Source organism: Trichechus manatus, unplaced genomic scaffold (assembly GCF_000243295.1).
Source record: "Trichechus manatus latirostris isolate Lorelei unplaced genomic scaffold, TriManLat1.0 scaffold00048, whole genome shotgun sequence".
Taxonomy (NCBI): Eukaryota; Metazoa; Chordata; class Mammalia; order Sirenia; family Trichechidae; genus Trichechus; species Trichechus manatus.
In genome coordinates, this window is record NW_004443984.1 from 10680378 (window position 1) to 10702736 (window position 22359).

The window sequence follows — 22359 nt, forward strand, 5'->3', positions numbered from 1 at the left end:
AAGAAACAGCTGCAAACATCCATTAATAACTGGAACGTGGAATGTGCGAAGTATGAATCTATGAAAATTGGAGGTCATCAAAAATGAAATGGAATGCATAAAGATTGATATCCTAGGCATTACTGAGCTGAAATAGACTGGTATTGGCCATTTTGGATCAGACAATCATACGGTCTATCATGTGGGAATGACAAATAGAAGAGGAATGGCTTCACTCTCAGTGGCACAATAATATCCAAACACCTACAAGGAAGACCAGGTGCTCGAATGGAACAAGGGGATACTGCACGGTTTAAAGTAAGGAAGGGTGTGCGTTGGGGTTGTATTCTTTCATCACACTTATTCAATCTGTATGCTGAGCAAATAATCCGAGAAGCTGGACTATATGAAGAAAGCGGCATCAGGATTGGTGGAAGACTCATTAACAACCTGCATTATGCAGATGACACAACCCTCCTTGCAGAAAGTGAAGAGGACTTGAAGCACTTACTGATGAAGATTGAAGACTACAGCCTTCAGCATGCATGATACCTCAACATTAAAAACAACAACAACAACAAAAAAACCTCACAAATGGACCAATAAGCAACATCATGATAAATGGAGAAAAGACTGAAGTTGTCAAGGATTTTATTTTACTTGGATCCACAATCAACGCCCATGGAAGCAGCAGTCAAGAAATCAAACGACATATTGCACTGGGCAAATGTGCTGCAAAAGACTTCTTTAAAGTGTTCAAAAGCAAAGACGTCACTTTAAGGACTAAGGTGCGCCTGACCCAAGCCATGGTATTTTCAATCGCCTCATATGCATGTGAAAGTAGACAAGGAATAAGATTGAAGAATTGATGCCTTTGAATTACGGGTTTGGCGAAGAATATTGAATATACTATGGACTGCTAGAAGAACGAACAAATCTGTCTTGGAAGTACAGCCAGAATGCTCCTTAGAAGGATAGCAAGATTTCATCTCATGTACTTTGGACATGTTACCAGGAGGGATTAGTCCCTGGAGAAGGACATCATGCTTGGTAGAGAGTCATCCAAAAAGAGGAAGACGCTCAACGAGATGGATTGACACAGTGGCTGCAACAATGAGCTCAAACGCTCAAACGTAGCAAAGACTGTGACGATGGCACAGGACAGGGCAGTATTCCGTTCTGTTGTACATGGGGTTGTTATGAGTCGTAAGCGACACTCCGGCACCTAACAGCAGTAACAACAGTCTGCTTTCATACCCTGGACTTGCCAACTGAAAGCAGGTCCTAAACTCACCTTTTCTGGGCGTTCCGAAAACCTGACTCACGGCTCTCAACTTTACGAAAAACTTGGACTGCGCAGGCGCGGAGGTTAACACTCTCCCACCCTTCCACGAAGCGCCACTACGTTCTAAGCAGGCGTAGCACCTCCGACCCGGCCTGCTACCCTGTGAGAGGAGAGAGGCGGTACCCACTCCGCCCGCGGCGCGTTTTGGTCCGCGACTGCGTCGCGCCTTCTGACGCGACATATTACATCACTTCCGCCCCTCCCGGGAGGCGGTGCTGAGCCGGTGGCAAGCCCCCGGAGGGAGCCGCAGTAGTACGACGAAAGATGGCGACGAGCGGCGGTGAAGAGGCGTCTGCGGCGGCGGCAGCAGCGGCGCCGACGCTCGGGGCCCCGGTAGAGGGGGCCGACTCGACACCGGGCTGGGAGGTGGCGGTGCGGCCCCTACTGTCCGCGTCCTACTCTGCCTTCGAGATGAAGGAGTTGCCGCAGCTGGTGGCCTCAGTCATCGAGAGGTACCGGGCGGCGGCCCCGGCGGGGCGGGCACAGGGAGGGGGAGGGGAGGTTGTGCCAAATCGTGTGGACCAGCTTCACGGGCCGGCTCCTCCCGCCTGGGGACCCCGTCGCCCCAGCCACGGCCACGGGACTCCCCGGCCATAAGAGACCAAGGCTTATCTGGAGTCCTTTCCACCAGTGTATGTAAATCATCCGTGCCTCAGTTTCCCCTCCCGAGCAAAAGTTTTGAGGACGTTTTCTCTGAAGGGCGTGGCCAGACACGTTTGGGAGTGACTGAGATGCTTCGCGCTCTAATGGGAACGTCCCCGGGACTGCCTCCTGTCTTAAGGTCAAGACGTTGATGAGTTTGCATTTCAGTGCACACACTGATCTCCCCCGTTGCCTGAGCCTGGGCCGCAGCGGAGCCGAGGGTTTTAAATTGGACACCTACCACATAATTTAATAACGGTCTCTCCGAGGTGCTATAATCACCGGGGGCACGTGCTATTTATGTGGCTTAAGCCACTAGTTACCAATGATGACTATATTTTTACGTTGCACTTACTGCACATTTCAACTGTAACGGTCTTTGATTAAAAACGTTTGCATGTGTCAGTCTGAGGTCATTATTTTCCCAAAGATGGATAGATCTTTTTTTCGCCTCTCAGCTTCTCTCTCCCTCAGTAAAATAGCTTCAGAATCTTTTACAAACGTAACTTGTTTTGCTGTTACATGGATTTTCCTTTTTGTACAGAGATTCTTAGGTTGTGAGAGTTGGGTTCAGTCAAAGGTGGTGATATCAAAGTACCTGACTGTTCCTGATGTATTCTGGTCATAGCAACCTTTCGTATTTTAATGGTAGACTTGCGCTTTTAAAACCAGTATCACTTTCATTTCTCTAGCCAAACCTTTCTTAAGCAACTCCATGCGTTTACTCACTGGGTCACTTTAGTGTCCTGTCAACACCAGTATACCTAAATGTTATCCAGAAATTTAGACATTGCTATTTGTTACTTAAGGAGGCCCATGGTCTGACAAATTATTTACTATTGTGCTTTGTTAGGTTTTTTATGCTTTGGATGCAGAGGGTTTTTTTTTTTTTTTTGAATAGTAAAATAATGGTTGGGTGTGGTATCTTTACTGTTAACTTTCAGGTGGGTTTTCCTATATAATCATTAAGCCAGGAATATTCTTAAAATGTAAACAAATGTCAAAGATATTGTCCTCAAATTATGTAACCTCTTTTTTAAACATTTGGGTTAGCGATTTTTTTTTTCTGAATTATACTGATTGTGTTACTTAAAATCAACAATATTCTACTCTTTTTATAACATTTTCTTTTATGGACATGAGCTGAATAAATTATAAAGTCATTTGTTGACATCCTCCTATACATTCTGTATTCTGGGCCCATGTCTTTTAAACTACAACAACTAAGCAACCTGTGGAAAGAGCCAAAACTGAATACACCAAACTAAGTTTGAATTTTGCAGTATACGTGATGGTGGCCCCTCTTGCATCTGGTATTGACTGAGATAACCAAGAGTTGTCTGTGCTCATAGACACTAGTAGGACCTCTCTTCATGATTTAGAGAAGAAGTCCAATCTGATGGGTGTTTAGTAACACAAACTTTCACTGGAAGGCAAGATCATTGAAATCTCTCTTTTTGTATATGGGTGTGTTGTGTGTGGCTCTCTTAAATTTGAAAGCCTGTTCATGTGTCCTCTTTAGGCTGTATGAGAGGAGTATGACCTTAAGGAGAAAAAAATTCCAAAAGAAATTAAAAAATTCTTTGCAGCTAAAACAACTGAAAATATCAAGTATTTAGTCTGGTATAGAGCAGGAGTCGGCAAACCTTTTCTGTAAAGGGCCAGATAGTATTTGCGGGCCATACGGTCTCTTTTTCAGCTCTGTCATTGTAGAACGAAAGAGCCACACACAATACGTAAGTGGATGGGCGTGGCTGTGTTCCAAAATGTTATTTATGGACACTGAAATTTGGATTTCATATAATATTTACATGTCATGAAATATTCTTTTGATTATTTTTCAGCCATTACAAATATAAAACCATTTTTAGCTATGGGCAGTACAAAACAGGCAACTGGCTGGGTTTATCCTGCAGACCATAGTTTGCCAATCCCTACATTTGAGCACAATTAGTACCTTGCTATCAATATTTTTTTTATCAAAAGTTTTATTCATTTGCCTGTCAAAAGATGAAATAAGGGTCTCAGAATTGTGGAAGTATTTCTTGAATAGCGAGTTATGCCCACATAGTATAGCACCAGATCATAGCCAGCAGATGCTCAGGTGGGCTTTGCTTTGTAGATAGTAAAAAGTTTGGGTGCCTGGGCTGTTTCACTTTTGTGATTACCACTCTCATCTTCTGCAGTTCCTGTGTTTTTTTTTCCTGTCATTATACCTGCCATGTTTGTTTCCTTGTCTCTAGGGACCTTCTGTTTTTTTCTGTTGCAATATACTACTCTCTGTCTCTCGGGCTTGATGATGCCAGCTCTTACCTCCTATCTGGCAGCCTGGATGCATTGAGTTAGCCTTTCTTGGCTCCTGCGGATGATGACACATGCTCCAAGAGACTTCTTTGTGTCGTGATATGTGTTTTCATGCTGTTATAGATGGGATTGACCTTTAGGTTTGAAGAAAAGGTAGATAAAAAAATTCCTAGGTCCAGACCCTGTTTGTTAAATTTGGCTTTGTAACCAAATTATTTGTGATAAATTGATAATGGATACATTGATTTGCATATTCTCAGAAGTGTCATTAGATTTTTTAAAAGAAAAAGTAATCTGAGTTTACTTAAAGAGAAGTCATTTTCATTTCCACTGTCTGTAGCTAGGAGCTCTGGTGGTGCAGTGGTTAAGAGCTCAGCTGCTAACCAGAAGGTTGGCAGTTTGAATCTACCAGCCACTCCTTGGAAGCCATACAGGGCAGTTCTACTCTGTCCTGTAAGTTTGCTATGAGTTGGAATCAACTTGACAGCAACGGATTTCAGGTCTGTAGCTAGCATGTCTTTTAGTAGTAAAGACTGAAAATCTTTTAAACGCTATTACTTTTCCAGACCGGAAGTGGAGCTTGAACCATTTCAGTCAGGCACGTGCCATATGTAGGATTAATTAGTATAATTGTTATCTTCTGTTTTTAGGTGGTATGAAGAATTCCTTTTTTAACTCTGTGCAAGGTGTGCTGGTGAGCATGGTTGTTATTGAACAACAACTTCATTGACTCCTTGTAGATTTAAAAAAAAAATGCCCCTTTCTCCTGAGCCAGTTCTTCCTGGGCTGTCCTGGTCTCCTTAGTGATAAGCCTCTTTGAGAGTCTCTGCCTCCCAATTATTTGATAGAATTTAGGCCAAAGAGACGTACTTGGGAAGTCTGTCACAACATCCCCATTAAATAATGCATAGTCATTTCCTAAAAATCTTAAAAGGGAAGCGCTATTGCCATGATCTTTTCAGCTTATATGCTGTAGTTCATAAGTTGGTGATCAACCTATAGAAAAAGAGCCCACCACCAAAAGATAGAGTATAATTGTGAGATTAGTTTGGAGCCCTGATGGCGAAGTGGTTAAGAGCTCAGGCTGCTAACCAAAGTTCGAATCCACCAGCTGCTCCTTGGAAACCCTATGGGGAAGTTCTGCTCTGTCCTGTAGGGTCACTATGAGTCAGAATGGACTCAACAGCACACAACAACAGCAACAACAGCCCTGTGACTAGTTAGGTGTTTCCATGTCTTAGTATCGTATTCACCACAGGTTTGTCAAAAGACTGTGAGGGACGTATCTGAAAGAAAGCTTTCAACTCTTTTGTTAACATGTGTTAGTTAACCACTTTGTGACACACAGCAGACATACAATAATATTCTTTTTTAATGAATAAGCATGATTGTAAGTATCATGAAAGAATAAACATAATGGATTCTATACTTGGGAGTTTATAAATTTGATGAGTGAGAAGGGGTTTGTGGAGTTTCCAGTTTACAAAGAAAATATGAACAGTATGTTATGTAAGGGAGAAGGGAGGTGAATCCTTAGCCTTTTATTTTGCTCTCTCCTCAAATCTGCACCTCTTCATAAAAAAGCTCGATGCTTCCAGGCCCTGGCCAGTTCTTTTTTACTTAGGTGTTAAATTGGGTTTCTCTTACCTGGCTACTGTTTTGTACTCTGCAGTGCATTTATTTAGTATGGAGTATAAAAGCTTCAGATTCCTCGTCTCTCAGCAGTGTTTCAGGCTGACTGGTGTTATTGTAGAGTTTGTTGGAAGAAGCAGGTGTTTTAGGAAGACAGCTTGACCAACCAGAGAAGAGACAGGTTTTTTACCTTTAAGTCTCCTTATTTTTCTTCTTCTGTGTTATATTTGCCTGTAATTTCTTCGTGCTTTCTCTCTCTACCGAGCTTCTTGCCTTTTGTTCCATTTTTCCATTTCTCTGTATCCTTTGGTGGCTGTCAGATTCTTGGGGAATGAGGGTGGGATAGGGATGTGTGGCAACACATTTTTACTAGGTGACTCATACATACTTGCTTCTTTAAAATCAAGAGATAGGACACTGTCCTTTTGGCCACATGTCCATTATTTCTCTACTTCCTCTTTCAAGTCCTTTAAAACTCATTTCTCACTGATTTGCCCTTAGTTACCCTAACCAAATCATAAGTGTAGCACAAGACTGTTCCATTTTTTTCTGTGCTAGTGTCCATCTTTGCTCAAAGTACATTTTTCTTCTTTTATTGCAATAAGGCAGTTGCATAGTGCTAGGACAGGAAGGAGGGTTCATTAAATCACAATGTGACAGCACTGAACCAGGCAATTAAATGAGTTTATTCCTATATTTTAGATCCGTTTCATTGTCAGAATGGGAATGAAAGCAGCAGGATAAGTTTCTCTTTTGGGTGGGCAATTTTCCTCTTAGTTTTGGTAAACGTATTCGACTGAAAAAACTGGTGGTTAGCAGCTCTGACCCTTTGAAATAAAGCAGGGAAATTAAATAACTCAGTAAAATACATCCAATTGCAGAGTGGGAAAACCTTAGAACAATGAATAAGAAGTTATAAAGATGGGAGGGAAGGAACAACTAAAGTATATGAGGTAGAAGCAAGGGAATTTGGTAGGGAGTTTTTTGATGAATATGATATGAGCCTTACAGATGTGATGGTCACCAGAAACTTCCAGTGCTCCTTGATGTTTAAAGGTTTTTGTTTTCTCCTTTTAAACTATCCTAATAAACAAACGATCTTTGGAGGGCAGGAAGATCTTTGTGCATCATAAGTGCTCCATAATGTCTTTTTTCTTGGTGAAAAAGTTTCCAAGATAAGGAACTAATCTTTGATAACTACCCATTTATCCTTGATAAATCTCCAAATAGCAAAGTTCTTGCAGTGCCAAGTTCTTAAGTGTTGCTTAAGGTGATTCATTACTCACATTGGCACCTTTGAAAGTTGGACTTCTCTTTGGCTCTTGTGTTGATTTGGCAAGTGATAGTGTTGCCTGCAATGAATGGAGTCCTGACTCTGTTTACATTTCTTTTTCTAGGCTGTTACTTGTTGGAAAGTTAACTCACTAAGGAAACTATTTAGCCAAAAATCTGTCTGCTCTGTCTATTTAATAAGATACATTTTGTTCTTTTCTTTGCCTTCATGTTTCATGGATTCAGGATTAGTATTTAAGAGTGCTTCAGACTTAAGGCCTAGTTGGGCTGAAGATTTGGTATAGTGGTTAAGCGTTTGGCTGCTGATTAGAAAGTTGGCAGTTCAAGTCTACTAGCTGCACTTTGGAAACCCTATGGGGCAGTTCTTCTCTGTCCTATAGGGTCACTACTAGTTGGAAATCGACTCAATGGCAAGAGTTTTTGATTTGGTTGGGCTGAAGATTCTCACAGAAGAGGGCTAAAGATAAGAGAAGTGATTAAAATCACTGAATCTGATGTAATCTAGCTGTATCCTACATGGGGGAACCTAATGAATTTTGGATTTTAGCATAGATTAGATGATTTCTTTGAAAGATTGGCTGTTCAAACCCACCCCGAGACATCGCGAAAGTAAGGCCTGATGATCTACTTCTAAAAGGTCACAGCCTTGAAAACCCTATGGAGCAGTTCTACTCTGTTCACAGGGGGTCAGTATGACTCAGAATCGACTCAATGGCGATTAACAACAATAACAACAAGATAATTTCCTAAGGACCTTGACTTGTTGATTCGTTTGAAGGTACTGCCTTATGGACGAGCCTTGTTTGGTCTTCAGGATTGATTAATTTATATTCTCAGTAACAGTATTTTATGACTGCTGTGGCTACTCCTTTTTGGCAGTCACAAGGAATGGTTAACTTTTGGTCTTTGCCAGTCAATAATATAGGACAAAATGGTATCCTGTTATGTTTTTAGTTATGTTTTTAAAATTCCAAGTGAGTTTGAAAATGCTTCCTGTTTAGTAGTCTCTACCATTTACTAAACCTGATACCTTGAACAAGATGCTTAATTTTAATTCTCTAAGTTTCACTTTCCCAATCTTGAAGATAGAAATGATAGTGATACCTACCAAGTAGAGTTGTTATAAGAATTAGATAACATAATACCTGTAAAGTGGCTATCTGACACATAGAAAACATTCAGTGAATGTTGGCTGAATTATTTTGTTGCAGTGAATCAGAAATCCTGCACCACGAGAAGCAGTATGAGCCATTCTACTCATCTTTTGTTGCACTTTCCACACATTATATTACAACAGTTTGCAGCCTCAGTAAGTATTCCACTCTTGTCACTCCCTTTTGAGGGCTTATGAATAGGGAGATTGTTTATCCTCTTATTAGGTTGTCTGAACAAGTTGTTAATGAAGTCTGTGTTTTAACACCCCTGAGCTGGTCACCCAAGAGCAGAGACAACTTCAGCTTTGATGAGACTCAAAAAGTTACTCTTACCTAGGCCACCCAAGTGGGATTTAAAAGCTACTGGGCTTGGACACCTACTTCATAACACATTAAGCTAACCTCCCTCACCTTCTTAATCAGAAACATTTTATTGTAGATTTCACACATGTAATTACCCTTGTGTTAGTACAGGCATTGGGGATGGATACTGACCTCTGGGTTAGCAGCCAGTAACTAAGGTTCTAGTTCTTATTTGGTTTTGGTGAAAAGTGAATTATCCTTTTGTGTTCTCTGGAATATAAATGGATTTCAACTTCAGTTCCCCATTTTCTTAACTTTTCTATCCAAAAAAAGAGACCAAACCCTTATTGTATACTACTTTTGAATTTTTACATTTTCAGTTTAATTTTTAATCTAACGAGCAGTCCTGAAGAATTTTAGTAATTTACTTACTTGAATAGTTTGCTAAGCAAATAAACTGAAAGGAAGCTATAGAACTGAATAATACTTTCAGTGTCCAGTGCTGTTTATTACTGATGCTGGTGCTGGTGAAACAATCACTTTTAGCTTGAAGAAACTTTGTGTAGAAAATCCCTTGTGAAAGGCATTTAGAACTTATGGGGAAGGAGAGCTAGTGTCGACTAGTGCTTAAGAGCATGAACTCTAGAGCCAGACTTCTGGGACTTGAATCTAGCTGGGAGACTTTGGGCAAGTCATTTAACCTCTCTCTGGCTTAGTTTCCTCATCTGTTAAAAAAGAAGGGGGAAGGGGAAAATAATAGTAGCTACCTCATAGAATTGATTTAAGGATTAAGTGAGTTAAAGTATTTGAAGTACTTGACATGTAGTAAGTCTGATGCAAGTATTTGCCATTATTATAATCATCTTAATTTTGAGTAAATGTAAGGTAAGTGATCTATAATTAATTGATGGCTATCAATGCCAGGATGCCTTTGTTTGTCCCTTGGATTTTGGTTCTGAGTAAACTTGGATTATTATCATAGAATGATACTGGGAATGTTTGCCATATGGAGCCTAGTACTTGTTTTGCTTGATTTATTAACTGCAAGGCTGAAGTAAGTTACAGCAATCTGAAGTTAAGTAAAATTTATTGCTTTCTCAGTTCCCCGGAACCAGCTTCAGTCAGTGGCAGCAGCCTGTAAAGTCCTGATTGAGTTTTCTCTTTTGCGCCTGGAGAATCCAGATGAGGCTTGTGCTGTGTCCCAGGTGAGAGTGATGGGCCCATTTCTGGCCCTTATTTTGAGGTAAAATTATGACTGACTAGGGGAATTGATGGAGAAGGGATGGCATAGAGCAGGGGTCAGCTAACTTTTTCTATAATAGGCCAGAAAGTAAGTATTTATGGGCCATACATCTCTGTTGCAACTACCCAACTCTGCCTGTGCAGTGTGAAAGCAGCCGTAGACGTAACATAAATGAATGAGCGTGGCTGTGTTCCAAAAAACTTTATTTACAAAAGCAGGTGATGGGGATGTAGTTTGTCAACCCCTGATATAGAGGGCTGCAGAGACTTTTCAAGGATTGTAAATTTATATGCCTGCAGGGACCAGGCTGGTAACATAAAATGAGTGAAGTGTACTAGTTGAGAGGGTGCATTGCTCCGCCCCCATCTAAAGGGGTCAGTCAGTCACTATTTGGTTCCTGCTGTTGTTGCTATGCAGGAATGAATGCTCAGGTTACTATAGCTCGTAAATTATTGAGAGAGATAAGAAATTTGGATTTCTATGTAAAGCCTTCTATTTTTTAAAAGTTAGTCACTATTTCAAATTTCTAAAAAATACTATTATAAGAACTAAATAAGACAAATCTGTAAGCCAGATATGGTCTGAGGACCGTCAGCTTACACTCTGTGCATTAGTGTTTTTTTCCAATTTGCATTTCTTGATATGAATCTCAATTTGGCCCTGTGCAAGTTAGAATTCCCAGAAGAGTAGTATCTTGTAAGTGACATATTTGAGTTTGTTTGCTTTTTTTCCCCAGAAACACCTAATTCTCCTGATCAAGGGCCTATGCACTGGCTGCAGCAGACTAGACAGAACTGAAATTATCACATTCACAGCAATGATGAAGTCTGCCAAGCTGCCACAAACAGTGAAGACGCTTTCAGATGGTTGGTGTTCCTCTGACAGATGTGGTTGCTCGGCCACTTCCATGGTCAACTTTTTTCCTATTTTATCTTCTAGTGGTACCCTCTTTATCTCTTTTTGGTCTTTGTGTTTTTCTAGTGGAAGATCAGAAAGATCTGGCCTCGCCAGTAAGCCCAGAGCTGAGGCAGAAGGAGGTACAAATGAATTTCTTGAATCAGCTGACCTCAGTTTTCAACCCTAGAACTGTGGCATCACCACCCATCAGCCCACAGACTCTGGTGAGTTACTGAGTCAAATGTGAAGGCCCATGTTTGCATCTCTGTGGAACTGGTTAAGATAATAACACTAGAAAAAATAAGTAGTAAACATGGGCTCAAAAACATACCTACTATTGTTAGTATGGCACAGGACTGGGCAGTATTTTGTTCTCTTACACATAGGGTGGTTATGAGTTGGAACCGACTTGATGGCACCTAACAACAATGTTTGTGATATAGAAAATGATATATATGCCTATGGTAGAAAAAAATTTGAATACAAAACAAAAAAAAAGTAAAGCATCCTGACTCCTATCCACAGTTATTAATATTCTTGTAGGCATTTCTGAATACAAGTAACTATAAAGAGCATGTACAGTTTTCCATAAAAGGGACCACTCTATACTTGCTGTAGTATGTATTTTTTTAAGCTATATATTTTTCCCTTCTCCTTAGGAAAATAACCTATATTTTCTCCAGCATTAGGGGAGATTACCCAGCATTGATTGTGGAGTCTGAAGAGTATTTATGGAGCGTTTTAGTTTCGTAGTACTGCTGTAACAAATACCACAAGTGGGTGGCTTTAAACAACAGAAATTTGTTTCCTCACAGTTTAGAAGGCTAAAAGTCTGAATTCAGGGCACCAGCTCTAGGGGAAGATCCTTGTCATTTTCAGGGTCACTAGCCCTGACTTTTCTCAGTTCCTTGGCATCTGTCTTCTCCCATTTGTGCTAGTACGGACTCTGTATTTATGTTAGTTTTTGTATCACTCAGAAGTGATTAGGTTTGGGACATACCCTACACTCATATGGTCTTATTAACATAACAAAGAAAACCCTGTTCCCAAATGGGATTATATGCACAGGTCTAGGGGTTAGAATTTCAACACCTTTTTTTTTTTTTTTTTTAATGATACTTCAGGTGAAGGCTTACAGAACAAATAGTTTCTCATGAAACAGTAGTACACATATTGTTTTATGACATTGGTTAACAACCCCACAACATGTCAACCCTCTAACTTCTCCACCTTTTTTTTTTGGTGAAAATACACATAGCCAAAGATACACCATTTCAAAAATTTCTACATGCACAGTTCAGTGACATTGACTACGCTCTTCCAATTGTGCTGCTATTCTCACTTAAGATGAAGGCTTACAGAACAAAATAGTTTCTCATTTAACAGTTACTACACATGTTGCCCTATGACAATGGTTAACAATCTCACAACACATCAACAATATCCTTACTCAACCTTGGGTTCCCTATTACCAGCTTCCTTGTCCCCTTCTGCCTTCTGGCCCTTGTCACCGGACTACTGTACCTCATTAGTCCCATTTGGTTTCATGGGGCTGTCCACTCCCAGGCTGAACGGTGAACCTCGGAGATAACTTCACCACTGAGCTAAAACGGTGTCTGGGGGCCATACTCTTAGGGTTTCTCCAGTCTCCTTTAGGCCAGTAAATCTGGTCTTTTTTTTGTGAGTTAGAATTATGTTCTGCATCCTTCTCCAGCTCTGTCCAGAACACTCTGTCATCAACATGTATTTTTGAGAGACACAGTTCAATCTGTAACATAGAGCTACTACTTACTTTGGACACTTGGTTTGACTCTGAGCTCCAGGGCAGCAGACAATGAACAGATGATAGCTGTCTTGATAGGTCTTTCATATCTTATACTTCTTTTTAGGCGGAAGGAGAAAATGATGAGCAGTCATCCACAGATCAAGCCTCTGCTATCAAAACAAAGAATGTGTTCATAGCTCAGAATGTGGCTAGTCTTCAAGAGCTTGGTGAGAGTCCATTTATTGTCATAAAGCTGGTTCCTCTGCTTATGAAACTTCTTTATGTGCTTCTTCCATGTGGAGAAGAATAAAGCAGCAGACAGGCCTGTTTGCTTTTTCATTAATTCAGGTGGCTCAGAGAAGCTACTGCGTGTGTGTTTGAACCTGCCATATTTCCTACGTTACATCAATCGGTTTCAAGATGCAGTGTTGGCCAATTCTTTCTTCATCATGCCTGCAACAGTAGCAGATGCCACTGCTGTTCGTAATGGGTAAGGTGCTCCCAGGGTGTATGTAAGCTTTACATTCTGGGATATATAGTTGGTTAGTTATGCCATGCTGATTTTAACTACCACATTATAGAAGCAAGTGATTCTATGAGACAATTTCGTTAATCTTCCCTGTTATGTTCCAGTTTTCATTCACTGGTGATTGATGTAACCATGGCATTGGATACCCTTTCTCTACCTGTGTTGGAACCTCTCAATCCTTCTCGTCTACAAGATGTGACAGTCCTCAGCCTAAGTTGTCTGTATGCAGGTGAGAGGTTATTGTGCCCGGTCTCATTTTCTCAGTTAAGCCCAGGTGTACTCTCTGGAAGCCATGAGAATCCTCCTGGTTACTCTACTCTCTTCCCCTTTATTTGGTCTCTTCCCCTAAGAATCATCTAATGTCTCATTCAGGTGACATAGGCCTCTATAAGAATCTTTATAAATCGTCCTATTGTTCAACTGCTGGCAGTGTATTATATATACACTTGATTTTCTAGTATGTACACGTATTAAGGGTCTGCTGTGTGCAGGCAAAATGCTAAGAACTATTGGGATATTGAGATGAACAACTTGTAGTCCTTAGACTCAGGGAGCCTGCAGCTGAGCAATGGAGAATGGACAGGGCTACAGAGTATGATTTATAACAGATGATAAAGGCAATAGGAGAAGTATAGAATACTATGTACACACAAAGAAAAGAGAGACCAAGTTTCGCTGTGGGAACCGGTTTGAGGAATGCTTTATGGAACAGGTGCACCTGTTCATATTGAAAAATACAACTCCGGTAAAGTCCTCTTTCCTCCTGTTGGCCGTGCTGCCTTGAAACTGGGGCTTGGCAGCTGGTGTTTACTCTCTCAAGTTATTGTCACAGTGACTTTTTAACCTAAATCAGTGATCTTTGGTTTTAAATTCCAAGACATACCTTAGACCTAATATGTCTTGGAAGGAATAGCAATTTCAGTTTACTTGGTTCTGCAGGTAAGGTTTGGGCAGGCAGTCTTGGAAGCCTGACCTTGGGAGCACTAGGAAATTGTTGAGTCACCTCCCTGCATTCTCTGGAGAGCTTTATTTTGCACATCTCTGGGCACATAGTAATATAAAGTAATATAAAGACAGCTTTGCTGTTAAGGACCTCAGAGTGTTTTAGAGGATATAAGTCAATAACTTTTATACGAAAAAGAAAATGAATGAGAGGTGAGAAGAAAGTTTAGAGGAGGCAGAGCATACTTTCATTGGGGGGAAGGCACTAATCATGAAGGAGTTCTGTTGTATTTTGTAGGGCAGGTAGAGTTTCAACTTGGGTATACTTAGAGGAAAGAGCAGAACCAAAAGTATCCTAGAGTTTGGGGGAATATACTGCATAAGTGTGTGTATGTTTAAGTCTGTATGAGTGAGTGTTGCAGCCAAAAAAAAAAAACAAACCCACTGCAGTCAAGTCGATTCCAACTCATAGCAACTCCATAGAGTTTCCAAGGCTGTCAGTCTTTACAGAAGCAGACACTGCCACATCTTTCTCCCTCAAAACTGCTGGTGGTTTTGAACTGCCGGCCTTTCAGTTAGCAGCCAGTGCCTTAACTGCTGCACCACCAGAGCACCTACTGAGTGTTGTATAGCTGGAAAGAAAGAGTAGGGCCCAGTCAGAGAGGGCGTAGACATTTGGACCATATTCTATAGAGAGTCGAGACCACTGTAGACTTTGAAGTACGATATGATCAGTGCTGTATTTTAGGAAAACCCTGCTGGTGGCAGTGTGCCAGCCTGAACTAGAACAGCAGCAGGAAGAGTAGAAAGCTGTGGACACACACTAGAATGGGCTCTCTCCAAGCCAAACTCCAGTATTTGAGTTTCTTGGTGCTTGCATTTAATTTTTGCGTCTTTTAACTTGGAGTTTATTAATTTAGATTTTCAGGGAGTTTTCTTGAATATCACATGCATCTCAATGTACTTAGTAAGTGATTAAAGTCAATAGGATTAAAGATGACTTAAAAGTTCATAGTTGGATTAAAGATCTCAGATTTGGTTTGTTATTGAAATTTGACCATTTGGGATTTGATGTAAGGAAAGGGACTTGGCTTTAATGTCTTAGAAGAATAACAAGTATGGGATTTGTCTTAGTTTGCTAACGCTGTTGTAACAAAAATACCACAAGCGGGTGGTTTTAAAGAACAGAAATTTATTTCCTCATAGTTTAGAGGCTAGAAGTCCAAATTAAGGATATGGGCTCTAGGAGAAATTTCTCTCTGTCCGCTCTGGGGGAAAATCCTTGTCTCAGCTTCTCTAGCATTCTTGGCATTTCTCTGGAGATCTCCATATGGCATCTGTCTTTACCTCATTTATATTTGCTTCTGTGCCTAATCTGGTCTTTTGATATCTCAAAAGTGAGTAAGTTTAAGACATACCGTATACTGATATGACCTCATTAACGTAACAGAAAACCCTGTTCCCAGATAGAATTACATTTACAGGTATAGGGGTTAGGGGAATACAGTTCAGTCCATAACAGGGTTTTGTTTTTCACCATCAAAAAGTTTTTAAATGCATTTTTTTATTATTTAAAAAATTAATATATTTTATTTTTTAGAGCAGTTCTGGATTTACAGAGAAATTGAGCAGATAGTACAGAGAGTTCCTATATATCCCATCTCTCCCCACACAGTTTCTCCTATTATTGACATCTTGCATTAATGTGGTACATTTGTTACAATTGACAAGCCCATTATTGATACTGTGTTATTAGTGAAAATCCACAGTTACATTAGAGTTCACTTTGTGTTGTACAGTTCTGTGGGATGCATAATGTCATGTATCCACCATTATAGTATGGTACAGAAGAGTTTCACCGCCCTAAAAATCCTCTGTGCTCCACTTATTCGTCCCTTCCCCCCATCTTGAGCCCCTGGCAACCAATGATCTTTTTACTGGCTTTATAGTTCTTCTTTTTCCTGAATGTCATATAGTTGAAATCATACGGTATGATTTAAGGTTTCTCCAAGTATTTTCATGGCTTATTTTTTTATATTGCTGAATGATGTACCATTGTATGAATGTACCACAGTTCATCTATTCATCTTTTGAAAGACATCTTCGTTGCTTCCAATTTTTGGCAATTATGAATAAAGCTGCTATAAACATATATGTGCACGTGTTTGTGCGGACATACGTTTTCAGCTCATTTGGGTAATTCCTGTGTGGAGTGTACACTCAGTAATCAAATCATGGAATTGCTTTTGGTGTGAGTCCTCCATGACCAGAACTGGAATCCTTACATCTTCTTTTTCAGGTGTGAGTGTGGCAACCTGCATGGCCATTCTTCATGTGGGTAGTGCCCAGCAAGTGCGGACAGGGTCCACCAGTTCCAAAGAAGAAGACTATGAAAGTGATGCAGCTACTATTGTCCAGAAATGTGTAAGCCAAACATCTGGGGATATGGGAGGCTTAATTTTTCAAATAAGGGAACATGTTCAGTTTTACTTTTGTCTTTGATAGAGGAAAGAACTTACAATGATTTCCACACTCCTTCCCCTTGGGTTGCAGGTCTAAGAGTAGGCATTCAGCTTGTTAATTTGTTGATTGGTTTAAATAAATGCTTACCTTTCTGTTTGGACTTTATAGATAACACTACAACTTTGTGGTCGCAGTGGACCTCATGAAAGATTATTTATTCATTCAACAAATATTTTTGAGGCCTTCCTATGTGTCAGTGTACTTTTAGTGGAGACATAACAATAAACAGAATAATTTTAGATAGTGGTAAGTGCATGGAAGAAAATAAATGTGGAAGAAAGTGACCTGGTTTGGGTCTGGCGTGCTGCTTTAGGTTGGGTGGAGGGAAAGCCTCTTTGAGAAGGTAAAGTTTGAGCTGAATGAAAACAAAAGAGGGAGTCAGCTACATATGAAGATCCAAGGAAAGTGTGATGGAATTGTATCATTGAAAAGTGACCTAAGGATATTGAACTCTTTAAGTTAAATTAATTTGGGTAGGATATAGTATTTATAATGAAATATGTCAGCTTGCTCAGATTTTTGTGTGTGTTTGATATTGGACAGCTTGAAATCTATGACATGATTGGACAAGCAATCAGCAATTCCCGCCGGGCTGGTGGTGAGGTAGGAAGCAGTTTTTGCTATGCTTATGTCTTGTAGTCTCTAAGATATGAATATCTCTATGTTCATATTTTTATTTTGTGCCTTTTATAACAGCACTATCAGAACTTCCAACTGCTGGGTGCCTGGTGCTTGTTAAACAGTCTTTTCCTCATACTGAACCTCAGTCCTACTGCCTTGGCTGATAAGGGGAAAGAGAAAGATCCACTGGCTGCACTCCGAGTCAGAGACATCCTTTCTCGTACAAAAGAGGGAGTGGGCTCTCCTAAACTGGGGCCTGGAAAAGGGTATGTGTCTACTTGATTGCTTCCCGTGTTTGTTTTGTCTTTTTTTTTTTCCCCTGGCATTTCATATGAATGGAGAGCTAGTGTAACTTCTCATCTCTACAGTAATAGAAAAATTTGCCCCAGGAGCTCTGGTGGTGCAGTGGTTAAGAGCGTGGCTGCTAACAGAAGGGTTGGCGATTTGAACCCACCCAGTAGCTTCATGGGAGAAAGACCTGGTGATCTGCTTCTGTAAAGATTACAGCCAAGAAAACCCTGCAGGGAAGTTCTGCCGTATCACATGGGGTTGCTATGAGTCTAAAATTAACTTGACGGCTCGTAACAACAGCAACAGCATACCTGGTTTGAATTTAAAATCTAAGATGATGATCATGATGATTGTAGCTGTGTACTTTGGATAAGTCACTCATTCTCTGATTTTGTCTCCTTATCTCTTCTAAGGTAGAGAAAATACCTTTGTAATGTTGTATATTTTAGAAAAATATATTTAGAAAAATATATTTAGAAAAAAATGTTTCTGTTTTGTAAAGTGGGCTTGTTTGACTTGGAGTTGAGTGTTCACTTGCATGTTTAACCTGGAAAGTGAGTATACTTTCAGGTTTTATAGCTTGCTTCCTGAAACATTTGCTACCGCTTTGATCAAGTCTGGGTAATCAGTCCTGCTTACTAGAAAAGAAGTTAGAGGTATGACTTCTGTGCTGTTCAAGGCTTTGTTTTCTAAGCCCAGGCATTTCTGTATTTTATTTATTCATTCAGTCTCTACTATGTACTAGGCTCTATTCTATGCACTGAAGATATAGCACTAAAGAAAGCACCGTTCTTGCCCTGATGGAGTTCACTTTCTAACCGGAGAAACAGTAAACAAATATACTAATAAGTACATGATAAATTATTACATATAAGTGTTATGAGGAAAAATAAGCTAGAGCAAAGGGCTAGAGAGTGACAGGGGATGCTGTTTTAGTTAAGATGGTCAGGAGAATGCTCTGTAGACAAGATGTAGGACATATGTGAAGTGACAGAGTGAGCCATGCAAATATTTGGGGTGGAATTGTTCCAGGTTTGAGGTGGAGGTATGATTGGCATTTTTGAGGATCAGCAAGGTCAGTGTGACTAGAGTAGAGTTATTGAGGTAGAAAAGGTAAAAAATTGAGTTAGAGAACTAGCTAGGTGCCAGATCATCTAGGGCCATGTATAATTAATAATTAACTGTTAGAGGGTTTTGATCAGAACCCTGGTGGCGCAGTGGCCAAGAGTGCACCTGCTAAGCAAAAGGTCGACTTTTCGAATCCAACAGCCACTCCTTTGAAACCCTATGGGGCACTTCTCTGTCCGCTAGGGTCGCTATTAGTTGGAATTGACTTGACGGTAATGGATTTGAGTTTTTTTTTTTTCTTTAAAAAAAAGTGTTTTGAACAGAGGAGTAGTGACATGATCTAATTTATTAGTGTCTGAGAATCTAGCTGCTGTGTGGAGAATAGACTGCGCAGGTAAGACAAGAAGAAGAGGATAGTTGGAAAGCTAATGAATTACTGCACATGAGAGACAGAGGTGACTTGGAATAGGGTAGTGGTGGTACAGGTGGAGAGAAGAGGTCAAATTGAGATATGCTTTGAAGGTGCTGACACAATTTGCCAATGGCTTATATGTGTGTGAGATGGAGAAGTCAAAGATGACATGTGAATATTTTTAACTTGAGTGACTGGGTTGTATCATTTACTGAGATGGGGAGCACTGGTTTAGGAGTAGGTTGGATGAAAGGAAGAGGAAGAAATAAAGAATTTGATCTTGGATATGCTGAGTTTAAGATGACTGTTAGACATATGTGTGAGATGTTGAGTAGGCAGTTGGACGTGTGAGTCTGGAGTTTAAGGAAGAGGTCAAATTCTGGACGTCATTCAACAAATCATCCACCAAGTATTTTCTCTATGCCAGACTCTCTGTTGATTCGGAAATGCTGCGATGAGTCAAAACACTGACACATTCTCAAAAGACATAAAGTAGGTATTCATACAAATATATATAAAATTGCACCTAGAGGGTACTATAATAGGAGGATTTTACCTGGTCAGGGAAATCCAGAAAGGCTTCCCTGAGGAAGTTTTGAAATCTGAAATAGGCATTGGAAATGGTAGACAGTAGGCAAAGTAGGGAGATGTGAGTATTTCAGAGGGAGCAGTGATTTGTGGATTTGTGACTTTGTGAGTGGTTATCTTCACTCCTGGCATTGGAGGGGGAAATGGGAGAACACTGAAAAGTATATCCTTAGAGAGAAGTACCAGTTACATTTTAAAAATAGCTGTTCTTCAGATGTGAAAAACAATACATGATATTATGTAAGTAACAAACCATACAGATGAGCGTAACAAAGAAAAAAGATCATCCCAAATTCTACCACTCAAATTGGTAAACATTCTTCCAGACATTTCTCTGTGCTACACATATGTAAAATACATGTTTACAAAAATGAAATCACTGTATATTAAATGTTGTATACATTTTTGCAGTATCACTGAATACAGATGTTACATAATTTTTAATAGTTGGTAGTATTCAACTATATACATATAGCGTAGTTAACTAATTGTCCAGGTGATGAACACTTACTTAGGTTGTTCCAAACTTCTTATTTTGATAAACCATGTTTTGATAAACCTTTTTAAACATAAATGTTTGTGGAATTGTTTAATTATCCCCTTTGACGAATTTCTGAAAGTACAGTTGTTATGACAAAGGGCACACATATTGAAAAATTTAGAATGTTTTGCCAAACCGCTCTTCAGAAAAGTTATACTACTTTGCATTCCCAACAACTGTGTGTGAGTATGCCCATTTCCCCACATCCTCTTTGATACTGGGTATTATTAGTCTTCATATTTGCTAATCTTAGAGGAGAAGAATGTTGTTATATTTTCTTACTCTCATTTCTTTGATTACTAGTGTGATTGCGTTTCCTTTACATATTTATTGGTCATTTGTGTTTCTTTTTTGTAAACTGCCATATGTCCTTTGCCCCAGTTTCTCTATGGTGTTTGTCCATTTTTCTTATTGATTTACGTGACCTCTTTTTATATTAGATTTATTAACCCTTTGTCATGTGGACATCTGGGACAGAAAGAAAAAGTTTTACTCAGATTTAGTGTAAAACTTTGTTTTTATTCTCCTAGATTTATTCCAAGATATTTTATAGAAGTTGGTAACTTTTTAACCCATGTTCTTCTTCTCAAAAGAAGGACGGTTTAACAGCAAAGGCACAAGGAAAATATTAGCCCAAGAGACAGAAAGGGCCGCATAAACCAGAGACTCCATCAGCCTGAGACCAGAAGAACTAGATGGTGCCTGGCTACCACCAATGACTGCCTAGACAGGGAGCACAACAGAGAGTTCCTGTTGGAGCAGGAGAAAAGTGGGATACAGAACTCAAATTCTAGTTAAAAGACCAAACTGAATGGTTTGACTGAGACTGGAGGGGCCTTGGAAGACAGGGCCCCTGGACTCTCTGTTAGCCCAAAACTAAAACCATTCCTGAGGCCAACTCTTCAGACAAAGATTAGACTGGATTATGGGACATAAAATGATACTCGTGAAGAGTGTGCTTCTTAGCTCAAGTAGATACATGAGACTAAATGGGCAGCTCCTGTCCGGAGGCAAGATGAGAAGGCAGAGAGGGTCAGGAGCTGGTTGAACGGACATGGGAAATCTGGGGTAAAAAGGAAGAGTGTGTTGTCATAGTATAGGGAGATCAACTAGGATCACATAACAATGTATGTATAAATTTTTCTGTGAGAGACTAACTTGAATTGTAAGCTGTCACTTAAAGCACAACAATAAAAAAACAGACTCTTTAAAACTTCAGCCAACATTTAAATATCAGCATCTTCACGTGACCTAGTAGCTTTAAACTGATAGTTTAAATTAAAAAAAAAACCAAAAAACCCTGTATTTGGAAGAGTTTCTTCAATTCCAGGAGTTCTTAACTTGAAGCCTGTGGATCCTTAGGCAGTCCATGGGTGGGCTTCAGGGAGATTGTGAACTTCTGAAATTATATGTGGATTGTGTGTGTCAGTGCAATTTTTTTCTTTTCCTGGAGAAAGGTCCATAGATTCTTAAAAGAGTCTTGGACCCAAAAATGTCACAATCTACTGTCTTAGGGGTTGTAATTCATCGTTCAGTATTTTAAGCTTTGTGTTTTTTCTTTGTGTATAGGCATCAGGGATTTGGAGTGCTGTCAGTAATCTTAGCAAACCATGCGATCAAGCTGTTAACATCTCTCTTTCAAGACCTGCAGGTGGAAGCTCTGCACAAGGTGAGGAGGTTATACTTGTGGGAACCCGCACATCACTTCTGGGAAATCTAGCTTGAGCCACCAAATCAGGTTGTTTTTTCTTGTTCAGTCGTATCATTAATTCTCTTGATATTGTTACCTTCAGGGTTGGGAGACGGATGGTCCTCCTGCAGTCCTGAGTATTATGGCCCAGAGTACCTCCATACAGAGGATTCAACGGCTCATTGACTCTGTCCCACTGACAAACTTGTTGCTGACCTTACTGTCAACTTCCTACAGAAAGGTGGGAATTAGCCATTGATAATTTGCAAATTTGGAAAAACTTGTAATTACATAACCTTCTCAAAAGAAAGGAAACTGACCATACCCCATGACCCTTATAAACTTAAATTTTTTTTTTTTTTTTTAATTTATTGTACTTCAGGTGAAGGCTTATAGAACAAATAGTTTCTCATGAAGCAGTAGTACACATGTTGTTTTATGACATTGGTTAACAACCCCACAACATATTAACCCTCTAACTTCTCGACCTTTTTTTTTTTTTTTTGGTGAAGATACACATAGCCAAAGATACACCATTTCAAAAATTTCTACATGCACAGTTCAGTGACATTGACTACGCTCTTCCAATTGTGCTGT

General features: G+C 39.9%; 1 protein-coding gene across 4 annotated transcripts in view; it reads left to right on the forward strand.

Annotated features, from left to right (window-relative positions):
• Positions 1-1419: 1419 nt before the first annotated feature.
• The window catches only part of UBR4 (ubiquitin protein ligase E3 component n-recognin 4), a 139862-nt gene continuing 118922 nt past the window's right edge, over positions 1420-22359 (forward strand). For all 4 annotated transcript variants that reach the window (XM_004377192.3, XM_023732144.1, XM_023732143.1 and 1 more), the window contains exons 1-13: positions 1420-1776; positions 8407-8504; positions 9754-9857; positions 10632-10761; positions 10877-11016; positions 12682-12784; positions 12906-13047; positions 13191-13315; positions 16328-16452; positions 17095-17154; positions 17248-17438; positions 21642-21741; positions 21866-22003. In XM_004377192.3, the coding sequence (XP_004377249.1) occupies positions 1589-1776; positions 8407-8504; positions 9754-9857; positions 10632-10761; positions 10877-11016; positions 12682-12784; positions 12906-13047; positions 13191-13315; positions 16328-16452; positions 17095-17154; positions 17248-17438; positions 21642-21741; positions 21866-22003 (1644 nt within the window). In that variant the 5' untranslated portion in view covers positions 1420-1588. The remainder of the gene's footprint in view (positions 1777-8406; positions 8505-9753; positions 9858-10631; positions 10762-10876; positions 11017-12681; positions 12785-12905; positions 13048-13190; positions 13316-16327; positions 16453-17094; positions 17155-17247; positions 17439-21641; positions 21742-21865; positions 22004-22359) is intronic.